At 41.2% G+C, this 12,522-nt stretch overlaps 2 protein-coding genes across 9 annotated transcripts in view; one reads left to right on the forward strand and one right to left on the reverse strand.

Moving 5' to 3' along the window:
* The window catches only part of FLT3 (fms related receptor tyrosine kinase 3), a 60,099-nt gene extending 57,623 nt beyond the window's left edge, over positions 1-2,476 (reverse strand). For all 4 annotated transcript variants that reach the window (XM_039356860.1, XM_039356851.1, XM_039356836.1 and 1 more), the window contains exon 1: positions 2,312-2,476. The gene's annotated coding sequence lies outside the window, so the exon portion shown is untranslated. The remainder of the gene's footprint in view (positions 1-2,311) is intronic.
* A 1,568-nt stretch (positions 2,477-4,044) lies between these two features.
* PAN3 (poly(A) specific ribonuclease subunit PAN3) overlaps positions 4,045-12,522 on the forward strand; it is a 69,082-nt gene continuing 60,604 nt past the window's right edge. For 2 of the 5 annotated variants that reach the window (XM_039356899.1, XM_039356893.1), the window contains exon 1: positions 4,047-4,816. In XM_039356899.1, coding sequence (XP_039212833.1) covers positions 4,375-4,816 — 442 coding nt within the window. In that variant the 5' untranslated portion in view covers positions 4,047-4,374. Of the gene's footprint in view, positions 4,817-12,522 lie in introns of all 5 variants that reach the window. The other 3 variants (XR_005558348.1, XM_039356882.1, XM_039356874.1) reach the window with 3 other exon arrangements.

A 12,522-nucleotide genomic window follows, 5' to 3' on the forward strand; every position in this document is an offset into this window, starting at 1 on the left:
GAGAGAGAGAGAGAGAGAGAGAGAGAGAGATATGTTCTAACCTTCTAGAAGTTAATTCATTCATTTCGCCTTTCAGCTTCTTCAATATTCTACCCATTAACTCTTGTTTTTCTGTTGTGGAATTTTAAAAAAATATGGCCATGGCAATGTCCTGATCTTACATGATGTTGAACCAGGCAATAATTATTTTTTCTGAAACTCTTCAAGTTGTTATTCGAACTATAATTCTTGGTATCCTTATCCAGATTGCTGGCTAAAAATCCTGGCACCTGTGATCTCACACACATCTGAAAGGCTTCAAGCAAATAAAGAATATATAAGCATATCTATGCAGTTCTCTGATAATCATTATTTGAATATCTGTTTTCTCATGAAACAGTTTTAATTATTATGGACAATTATTTTGAGTTAGTTATTTCAAAGTGCTTCTGTGCATTCTTGAGCTTTCTCTTTAGTAAGTCATGGGAAAGGAGAATGTTAAGTTTCCTGAAGATGGACTCCAGTACAAGTACGAAAGCTCAGAAGACAAAACCTGTGGTCCCGGTGATTGACCCAGATTGGATCCTGCAACATTATTTTGGGACATGCCATTCATATGACTGTTTCCTATATAAAACTAAAGCACAGTTACCTTTTAGAAAATGTTACAATAAATAGCTTGGATGTATGTTGCCTGTAAATAATATTGCCTGGGATATATATATGTGTAGCAGAGAGGGTGCTCTGAATCGGGGAGTTTATTATTTTTGGTCTTGGAGTGGAGGTATCCTATCCCAGGTGCATGTGGTATGTAATTTTCCTTCTGGACTCACGAGACTTGCTCAAGGAAGGGGGGCAGTTGTGGCTAGAAGGGCCTTTGCTGTTGTTTATGCCAGTTATTCCCTTCCTGGATAGGGAGGCCCTTTGCTCAGTCACACACATCCTGGTCATCTTCCATTTGGACTATTGCAATGCCCTCTATATGGGGCTACCTTTGAAAAGTATCTGGAAGCTTCAGCTGATATAGAATGCAAAATAATTTTGCACATCCCAAGGATGATGTAAGTAATGCCTTTGCTGTGGGAGCCACATGGGTGCCAGTTTGCTTCCTGGGCCACTTCAAGTTATTGTTTATTACCTTTAAAGCCCTACATGGCATGGGGCCTGATTATCTGTTGATCTGTCTTTGCTTCATTACATCAGCCCATCCCACCAGTCAGGTAAGGAAGGTATACTGCTGATGCCATCAGTTAGAGAATGGTGACTGATGGGGCCCTTTTTTATCCTTTGGAACATTCTTCCCTCAGAGGTGAAGCAGGTCCTCACTCTCCTGGCCTTTCAGGAATGCTTGAAGATTTGGTTTGCTTGGGACCCATAGAGAAACATGTAGCTGTGGGGCTGGTTAATGATCTCAAGGCCCTCCCTTGACTTTTTTAATTCTGAATTTTAAATTATTTTATTCTTATTCTTATTATTATTTAGCTTTTATTTTTTGTCTATTTGTTGATCTATAAAGATGGATGACGATATCTCAATGTGATATCTATCTCTATCTATCTATCTATCTATCTATCTATCTATCTATCTATCTATCTATCTATCTAATCTTCATAAACTTCAAAATCTACAGAAGCTCTGAGTGCCCCTTCAAACAAAGAAAGCCAGTTGGCTATACCTTTCAGTCTTAAATGTGGAATAGCTTTGCCAAGGAATCTCACCTGCCATCTATTTTATAAACATTTTAACTTCAAGACCTTTTTCAGTCAGAAGCCATTGATTGATTGAAACATGGGAAATAATCATAGTATTTGAAAACTTGTACTCATCTGATCTTGATTTATTGTATATTTGTGCCAATTTGGAGAGATAATATGATGCATTTTAGTATCGTATTATATATGGCTTAGGACCAGGTTATCTGAAGGACTGTCTTCTCCCAGTTACTGTACATCCACCTGATCCCTCTCCCAAGGATATATATCTGGTGAGACCCAGAAAAAAGGCCTTCTCCATGGTGGCTTTTGGAACATCATCCCCGCGGAGATTAGATTGGCCCTTAAATTGACACTCTTTCACAATGCCCTCAAAACCTGCTTTTGCCAACGGGTCTGGGGAACCCAGTAGGATGGAGTTCATCAAATGACTTATCTGATTGATTGTTGTTGCCAGAGGTTAGGTGGGTTATTGTTTTACTGGGTTTTATTGGGTTTTAATTTTTGTAAGCCACTCAAAGTTACTGAGAATGAGTGGGTGGCCACATAAATTTTCATAAACAAATAAACAAATAATTTTGTTGTTTTGCTCAAACTTAAAACTGATTTTCTAAGCCTACCCAATCTAGACGTGTGTTGTATTCATACAAGGTTGAACCAGGTTTTTCTTCTTCTTCTTGTGCCATATCCATTATCGGACGATGGTGATCATATTGGCAATCCTGTTTTTATCAGCAGCCTCACGAAAAAGTGCTGATGAGTTTTGTCCAAACCAGTCCCTTAGATTTTGAAACCATATGTTCTTCTTCTGCCTGGACCTCGTTTGCCTTCAATCTTTCTCTGGAAAGAGAAAGATAGAGTATGCTGTATTTTTCTGGGTGTCGCATCACATGTCCGAAATATTCTAATTTTTGTTTTTTAATTGTTTTGATGATTTCCCTTGGCTTTCCCAGGCGGCTGATCACCTCCTCAACCAGGTTGCACACAATAAATAGAAAAAGAAAAAGATATTTCTTCCTCGACAATATTGCTTTTCTGTTGATTTCATAGCTATAACATTTATAACAGCAACAGAGCAATGAAAATTGACAGTTGAACATTAAGGATTGTATTTCAGTAACTTTCCTCTTTTTTTATTCAGTAGTTTGGAATATGCAAGAATGTGAGGATGACAAACATTAATGTAATTAAAGAACTTTCCTGCATATTGGTTACTTCTTGGTTTATTGGGAAATACTTTATTTTTGAATTGGTTTTATCATTATTGATTTTATATTCTTCTTTCCAAAGGGTTTGTTTCTGAATTGATTAAATAATGGTAATTATTAATTATGTGTATAATTGATATGTTGGTTTTCCTTAATTATAGTTTATTTATTAATTTATTTGATGAACTGTTATTAATATATTATCTCATGAATGTATTTATATTGAGATATAACATTTAGAAAGGCATTACTGCATACATGTGCTAACTTTATACTGTATACATATGCAAACACACCCAGTACATTTTTCAAAAAGATGGCCAGATGTATTATCTTTTTGAGAATCCACTCAAGAGCTATCTTGGGCAAATATTTATAATTAAATCCACATGCTTTAAATGCACCAGCCTGAAAAACGGTATCCCAAGAAAGAATGATGGAGGGGGGAAAAAGATACTCAGCTTTTTCTTACTTGTTATTTCCTTATTTCAAAGGAGTATTTCCCCATTAATCTTTTTTACCCAGGTTTCCAAAATTACATTTACACCTCCCATATTTTTAAAATATATACAGTATATTAACTGATCCCTGCTGTTAAGAACTGTGGTTTGAAAATCCTATTTGTGGCGGGGAGGGGGAAGTTCTCAAGCAAAAGCAATGTTCAGAATGACCGTAGCAGCAAAGTTGTTTTTTCTTTAGTACTTTTAGTACTCATTTAATTTTGAACAGGCTGTGCAGGGTAGCATCGCGAGATGTTTATGTACAGCCAAGCTTCACTGTTCGCCATCAGATTTATTTCCATATAAAACCGAAGACGATTGCACTGTAACACAAACGAAGGGCACGGTTTAAATAAATGTATATGTAAATCCATGATACAAATACACAGGCATACATACAGTATTCATCTATACACTATGGTGCGGGGGGGGGTGTTATACACGTAGGAAGAGGTTTAGGAAAGGCGCTGCGCTTCCTTCCCGCCCGCGAAAGGCAAAAGTAGACGTCCGCAACCAAACGCCCGTTCCCTGGCTGCCCGCCGCCCCACCCGGCGGAGCTGGGCCAGGCCTCCATCAGCCCCTTCGCTTCCTCCGGGCCTGAATTACCCAGAGGGCCTCACTGTGGCGCAGGCGCATTGAGGAGACAGCTCAGGAAGAGGAAAATGGAATAAACAATCTCGCCGTTGCCGCTGCCTCCGGGATCCTTCAGCGCCTGACGGAAGGCCCCGATTTTTCTCCCGCTCTCCTTTAGCCTCTTCTCCCCCGTCGGGCTTGCTTGACCCCTTTAAGAGAAGCACAAGCGCCCTCCCCTTTCCTCCCTCGTTCCCGGAACTCCGGCAGTGACAGCGGCGGCCGTGGGACGGCTGCTGCGCCCGCTCCCCGCCTGCCTCCCATGGTGCGGCGGTGGCCGGCAGCGGCCGTGCCTTCTGAGGCGGCCTCGCTGCTACTGCTGCTGCTGTAGCAGCCGTCGCCGCCATGAACAGTGGCGGCCTCCCCTGCTCCTCTCCGGTGGCTCCTGCCGCGGCGGTAATAGGGCCGCCCCCCGGGCCGGGAGTTCCGACGGCGGCGGTGGCCCCCGGCGGGCTGAAGCTCAAGTTCTGCCGCTACTATGCCAAGGACAAGACGTGCTTTTACGGCGAGGAATGCCAGTTCCTGCACGAGGAGCCCGGCGGAGCTTCCGCCGCCTGTCCCGGCCCTCCTCCACCGGTCGCCCTCGGTGGGCTTCCGCTTGGGCTCCCTCCTGGCTCCGCTACTCCTTCTGTCGCTGTGGCTGCTTCACCGGGGCATGGCGGTAGCGCTGGCTATCCGGCACACGGGGTGGCGGCGCCGGGAGCGGGGCCTAAGAAACCCCCAGAACTGCTGGGAGGAGGCGGAGGAGCAGGCGGCGGCGGGGGGCTGGACGGACCCCGGCTGGCCAGTGAGTGTGGGTCGAGGGAAAGCCGCCGGTGGGCGAGTGGGGCAGCAGGAAGAGAAACGGCCTTGGATGGGCCTCCAGTCTCAGGCCTGGCCTCCGCGACTTCCTTCCAGAGGAAGCGGAGATGTTAGAAGCGTCTCTCGGAGATGGCGAGATGCTCCGGAAGAGGGTGGGTGGGGGTGGTTTGATAGGGCTGTTTCCTTGGGCTTTGAAGGGGATTGAAACCTGCGGAGCTTAGAGTAAAACGTTTGAACGGAGTAAGGGAAAGGCTGCTAACATTGGCCCCTACTCCTCCCTCCCTGTGGAAAATTCTGATTGGGAGATGAACGTGCGCCAGCCTGTCAAGAACTAGTGAAAAGGGGTGTGGTGGAGTTTGTGTGCTTGTAGGTATATATTATGTATTACTTTATTTAGGTAGCTAGAAAGATGATATGGGGGCTAAGGCTGTTCATGCTGTGTGGTATGAATGGAGATTTAAAAGTACAGCCCAAAGCCATGTATAATCTGTACCCCTTTATCTTTTACTAACTCCATTAGGTTTTGTCATTTTACCCCTTCAAGTGTCTATTAACAGTGTTAAAACATTGCTTGAAGGAAGCCTAAATTAGAAAACCACTATTGTAGAATCTTCTAATTATTTCAGATGAAAAATATTGTGTTCAGAAAATAGAGCTAAATTGTCAGCAGTATGAAAAAAATTCAACAGCATTTGTTGGAGATCTTTTGAAGTGTAGCTTTTGACAACTTGTTGGGACTTTCCTGTAGAATATTTTTCTTTACTCCTTACAGTTTCTAATCAAGTTCTATTAGTTAAATGCTTTGATCTAGAGCAGCTTCCCACAGTAAAAAGGAAGAAGGGAGTTTATTATATATATACTACAAAGCTGCTTTTCAGACTTCCAGATAGGTTGGTTGTAAAAACAAGAGACCTTTAATATTAATTTCCCTATGTGCATTGTACACAGAAGAAAATACGGATATAAATCCTTTATTTTTTTGGTCATTTTTTTCTTAAAATATCTTCAAGAGACGATATGTGAAAATAATTGTAGTTATCAAATAATCAGAAAAGGGTAAATTTGTTAATTAATAAAATTACAATTTCTGGGATATCTCAATTTGTGGAGTCCTTGATGCTCTCTGAGCTTGGTTGTTTGCAGACGTTTCATTACTTGACTAGGTAACATCAACAGGCCTAGTAAGTGCAGTTTCCTCCCTGCTTATATTCAGTAGTTTGTTTTGCCAGTATCAGTTGGAGTGGTTTTCTCTTTTTCCTTGATTAGAGTATTGTTTGTTTGCTTGTCTGTTTGATCATCCTGCTGGCTCAGGAATTCTGGGAGTTGATGTCCACGAGTCATAAAAGAGCCAAGGTTGCCTACCCCTGCATTAGGCTATATCTTTTAGTCAAGTTTGTGAGACAAAATTGAAAGTTCTCAAGGTATCAAAATGTCTCAATATGTATGAATCTAAAAACATGACTGCAGTCTGTTAAGTAGATTTTTCCAACATTCAAGTATGCAACAGGCTGGCTAAAAGAATAATTAGCAATGAGACAAATCCCTCAGTCTATTGCTTTTTGTAGAGCAATGTTTCCTGACTTGGAGGAATAGAAGGTATGTTAGTGTAAAAGTCCCATTGATTCCATCTGGCAAAAGGTTGAAAAGGTGCTGTAGATAAAGATTCTTCCCATGATGATTTCTGTTTTAGATAGCAGGGTAGTTTTTCATTTTTGGACTGAGTAACAAACTAGTCTCATACAGTACTTTGTAGCACAATATTGTGTTTGTTCAAGTCTAGCTCTGGTTTGTCTTGTTCTTCAAAAAAGATGTCTAGTCATGATAGTCATATTCCGCCAGTCTCATTTTGTAGACGTATTGCCAAAGCATATGGGACCTTTCTATAATTATATTCAGCAAACTGGAAGAAAGCTGTTTTTTTTAGATGCAACTATCATATCTCAATTGTATGTGTATTTTAAATAAGTATGTGGAAGGAGAGGGGAAAAGGATTTATTTATGATCATAATTACAATTAGTTCAATAAAATAAATAGGAAGGAAAAAATTGAAAAAAACTGACCTTTAGAAGAATTAATCATTAAATGCTGATTAATTTAAGTAAAACCAAGACTGGAATAAAATTATTACATTTAATCCTACATTTTAGCTTTGTTCAAATACTCAGTGAAGCAAATTTAAGACATTGGTATTTGGGGAGCAAAGCTATGAGTGCCATTTTTTTTTTCTATAGCCCCTTTCCCTGTGGCCTATCTATTGCTGCTTCTGCTAAAGAGAGTACTTAAGCTATAGTGTGGACAGAACCAAGGCTGTCATATGTGAATCCTTTGTAGGAAGAGCCAAACTTTCCAACAAGCTATGGCAACTTTTTTGACTCCCCATAAAAGGAGTGGTCAGAAGCACAAAGTACACCTCTCAGCAGACTATATTCCAAACTCAGAATGAGTTTTGTTTCATGGTCAGAACAAATCATACGGTTTGTTCCAAGTGGTATTGTTTTGAGTGTTTTGCCTATTCTAAGTGTGACAGTTGATCTGTTTGTGGCTCACGGTTGGACTGCTTTTGTGCCAACTTAGCTAACATATAGCAGCAGGGAATAGTTATATTCCTGATGCTGTTGGCTTAAATTAAATGGGATGATGTGGCAGTCGAGTGTTGAGAAGAAAGCAGTTAAGTACTTGGCTAGATAGAATATAAAGACGGTTGCAGATTCATGCCAGGTAGTTTGCCTGCTAAATTATCACTTATTTTCAATTTATCTTTGCTATGGGGAAGTTAGAATTCATATGGTGGTTGATTTTGTGGCTAGAGTTTATGTAGGAAGGCATGTGTGTTGCATGTGTTGTGCTGTATTTTGCTAACAAAGTGCAGATGTGTGTGTATGCACTATGTTTCACAAAAGTGTTGCTAAAGCTTTTGAGGTTGTATAAAGATTGTATAAATTGTTCTCTTTGACCTTTAATGTATGCCTAAAGTACATTTAAAATTTGGGGAGAAGTTTTGGTGAGTTCTTGTTTTTCTGGGGCCATGTTTTATAACTTTTTCCGACTTGAACTCAGTTTATAGTTATGTGTACATGATTGTTCCTGTTATGGATTTTTTGGAATACAGTTTTCTTGCTGGTTGTAGAACAACTTAATATCTACCATTGTGCTGTGTATATTATATGCTATGATACAAGCATAAGTTTCACATTTGGTTGTGTTGCTGAAAGATTTTAACATTTTTTAAAAACATAAAAATGTCCCCTACTGAAGAGTGTAATACATACTGGTTAGCTGGACTTTTCTTCTGAACCTGCTGTATTAAAGTGTTAAGTGCTTTTAATTTGTTAAAGTAAGTGATAATGAAAGAAATGTAGACAATTTCCTTTCTTTGCTCCTCAGCTCAACAAACGATTTATTTAAGTATCTAAAGATGTAATTTTTTTCCTATTGAAATCTCTGGAGTGGTCAGATTTGATTCATTCTACTAAATATAATATATTGGAAAGCTTTCAAATATATCTTTAAAATCCCTTTAGTCAGTTCTTCTGCAAATTGACTGGCTGGTAGTTGTCAGCAGGGATTGCTACCCTATCTAATCTTGGAATCCTTTGGTGAAAATAAGGAACAATGTCTGATAACAAGTTTCATATAGCCAAGGTACTCAAAGCATTTTATTTTATTTTCTCACAAAACTATTCAAATTATTTGACCTGTCTGAATATTGACAACTTAGACCAGGGCTTTTCAACCAGTGGTACGGGTACCACCTGTGGTACATTGGCACCTGGCAGGTGGTACACGATCATCTTAGAAAAGTGGTAGTGGGGGAGGGGAATGAACTGAACCGCAGCATCGCACAAGCCTGAGCGAGAGATGGCTGAGCTGCAGGGCTGTCAGGGCTCAGTGGAAGTGCCAGGATCAGTGCCGTTTTCCAGCTGGAGCTCGGCGCTGATCCTGGTGCTTCTGCTGAGCCCAGAAGAAGCGTCGATCAGCTAGAATTTTGCAGCATCTTCAGGGTCTTGTGATTTACATTCAGATGCTTGGCAACTGATTCATATTTATGACGGTCACAGTGTCCCAGGGTCATGTGAAGTGACCAAAACCTGCTGCAACCACCCAGAAGGCGGGGGGAGGAATAAAAACCAAATATCCCCCACCCCACCTCCGCTGCCAATCCTCAACAGAAATGCTCAAAACAATAAAAACCTCGGACAGGAGGAAGAGTGCCGCCGGGTGGGCAGGCAGGTGTCTTGCTCGGCTGTGCATTGGGGGGCATTTTTTTCAGTGCAATTGTAACTTTGAACAGTCACTAAGCGAACTGTTGTAAGTCGAGGATTACCTGTACTTTATCACTTTTTTTTTTTTGGGTCATCAAGTTTTTGACACCTTGCTAGGTGACTGGTGGTACTTGGATATTGCCATATTCTAAAAGTGGTACAATGGGTGAAAAGGTTAAAAAGCCCTGACTTAGACCATTCCAATGGACCACATTTACAGCATCTATTTTGTTTGTACAAAAACTAATTTTCTGAATTTATGCAGAAAATGTGATTAAGATATCTAGTTGAAGAAGGTAATAGAAAACTCTTAGTAACACGTCTGGACTTAAACAGGTTTAGGACAACCTAAAGATCAGATTGCAGGGAGACTTGAATCCCAATAGAAAAGATAGCAGGGCATCTGCTAAACTAATATGTCACTGACTGGAAAAAGCAGTGAAGGAAGTAAAGTAATATATCATTCTGCATGGACAAGCATTTGGGTCACTGTAGCTTATGTTTCTCCTATCATTGGTAATGAGGTAACAGGCACATCGTTCATAGTTTTTTTTATATATATATAAATGTCTTCAAACATCTTATGGCTTTGTACATTTTGGGGAAGAGAATTTCCTTTAATTCGCTTGTAATTCCTAACTTTAAAAATGACTGAAATAAGCTGTAGAAAAGATAATTACTTGAATGGAAGAATAAATATAAAATATGTACCATGTGCCAATTAGACACATGGCACAGTAAGGTCAATATTTTGCAACCCTCGAACAGTTAATTTATCTACATCTCCAAAATTATTTTCAGAAATAAAAAATAGACATACCTTGTATGAGAGATACAGACTTTGGTGTGGGATATTTTTGAAATGAGTTTCCTCATAATGTGGTGACCTCCAGACACATTACGTCTCTGTTATATGGGGATAACAGAAATAGTAATTTAGCACATCTGGATTACACTTAACTGGTGAAAACTATTTGGACAATTTCTAGAGATAGTAACACAATAATCCTGTATATAGTTAGACATAAATCCCACTATTGTATGTAGATTGCATTATACAATAGAATTGCGCAGCCTAAGGCTATAGGATCGCACATGAAAACTATTTCCCCAATAGATGTTTACTTAATCCACAAACATTACACAAAAGAGTGCACCATCTCTTTGCTTCTATGATGTGTTTTGACCACAAGAACAAATGCTGGGAGATGGATAGGGAGAAGGGTTCTTGCATACTCTCCCTGTGCTGATTTCTTATTCAGGCTATGATTAGTTAAATGAATCTATGTTTAAAAAACAGAACTTCTTATTTCACTGTCTCTCCCCTCCCCCCAGCTTCTCACTTCAAAAATAATGCAGATATTGTAGAAGTGAAGCATTTGATTTTCATGCTTTTACTTCACTAGTAGTAATTGGGCTAAACTCATGTTTTCAATCCAAGAACATTATATTATTGAGTGTTTCACTTTTTTTTTTCCAAATGAGACTCTGCTTAATTACTCTGGGTTCTCCTTGTGTAGCATATGCAATGTAACACATTCTCTTAACTAGGGCTCAAGTATCCAATAGGTTTATTTTGGCTGATGTAGCAAGTTGTGAATTCTTGGTGAATCACCAGTAAAGGATTATAAAAATTTCCAGAGTTCATAGGATTAGGAGAGTTCACATGGAGAGACAAGATCCCTAAGTAGGGTTTATTTTTGTTGGTTAATGGATTATTTTTTTGTGTATTATTTTACTTTTTCACTTCTGACAACAGTGATAAGGTACCAATAAAGGAGAACATTTGTAGCTTAGGGCTGAAAAAAGGGGTCCTTGGTGCTCTCTCCCTAGCACTGATGATGTTACCTAGTTTGGGTAATAAAACATCTACAAGAAAACAATCAAGCTCAGAGAACACTAAGGAGACCCTTCAACAGTGATATGGCCTACACAAAAATAGGGAGAGGGTGGTCTATCATATGAAGTTATCCTTAGAAATCTGTCAGTTATGGCAAATTTTGGAAATGCAAAGACTTTCTGAAGATGAGGAGCAAAGAACATTGATAGGCCTGGGCATATATCTTAGGACAGTGGTGGCAAACCTATGGCACACATGCCAGAGGTGGCACTCAGAGCCCTTTCTGTGGGCACGTGCACCATTCCCTGGAGATGGCAACCGTCCCTCTTCAACCAGCCGCCCGCTAACCCGCTGAGGTCCCACGTGGCCAGATGCATTCCAGCACGGCTGGTTTCCCTCCCCCTGTCCCATCCCTCCTGGCCTCGCATGCTCTCCTTTTCCTGGGCATGACCCACTGCCTCGCCTTTTCAGTTGTTGGCTGGCTGTCCAGCTAAAGAAGCGGCTTCTCTGTACTGCTGGTGGCGGGCTGTGGAGCCTCAGAGTCCACCGGTCGAGGGATCGGCAGGCTGTGGCTGCTGACGGACACTGTCAGCCCCCATGTGCTTGCTGGCCTCTGTGTGTGGGGGCCGATGGTGTCAGGCAGCAGACACCCCGACCCCTGCCTCGCCTTGCCCTGCAACAATGGCACCCCCGCCCTGCCTCGCCTTGCCTCGCCTCACCCTGCCCACCGCCCCACCTGCCAGAGACTCTCTGGATCTCCCCCAACCCTGCCCGGCCCCCACAGGTGTCCCTTCCCATGAGCAACATTGAGGTGGCCCCGCCCACCTTGGCCACATCCACCCAATCTGCTATGACCACCACAGCCACACCCACCCAGTGGGTCACGGCCACCTGGCACCCGGAGATAAATAAGTGGGTTCTGGGTTGCAGTTTGGGCACTCGGTCTCTAAAGGTTCGCTACCACTGTCTTAGGATATGTAAATAGCTATGCCCTTGTCCATGCTAGGGTATTAAAATATCTGAGCAATGTCAGGAACAAATTAACAAATGTATCATCCAGAGGCTGTGAACTATAATCTGTATCTAATGGGAGGAATGTGCATTTTAAGAATACAGGATGGTGCAAACATCTCAGTCCACATATGTCAAATATTTGATATTGGGAAACTGTTTAGAAATAGTGAAATTGTAAGAAGTTAAGTTGCTTTCCTTCTGCTGTCTCTGCCACAAACTGTGCTTCAATAAAACCTGACTTTGGATCACATTTTATCCAAAATACATGAGTATGAATTGCTAATGGGATAGAAAAGTGCACTTTGGAAATAAAAGCCTTGGTTTTCAGAGCTAAATATTTTTTGTTTTATCTGCAAAAGCAAATCACTCAAGAGGCCATTTTACCCCCCCAAAGAGATGAAAGTCTTGGCCAGGATTTTAGAAGTGTAAATGAAAGGAGAACTAGTGAAGGTGGAAGGCTAGAGAAGCCTTCCTTCCTTCCTTCCTTCCTTCCTTCCTTCCTTCCTTCCTTCCTTCCTTCCTTCCTTCCTTCCTAGGTGTGTGTGTGTGTGTGTGTGTGTGTCTGTGTGTGTGTG

The sequence above is a fragment of the Crotalus tigris genome, unplaced genomic scaffold, assembly GCF_016545835.1.
Source record: "Crotalus tigris isolate CLP2741 ecotype Arizona unplaced genomic scaffold, ASM1654583v1 scf7180000017573.2180621, whole genome shotgun sequence".
NCBI lineage: Eukaryota > Metazoa > Chordata > Lepidosauria > Squamata > Viperidae > Crotalus > Crotalus tigris.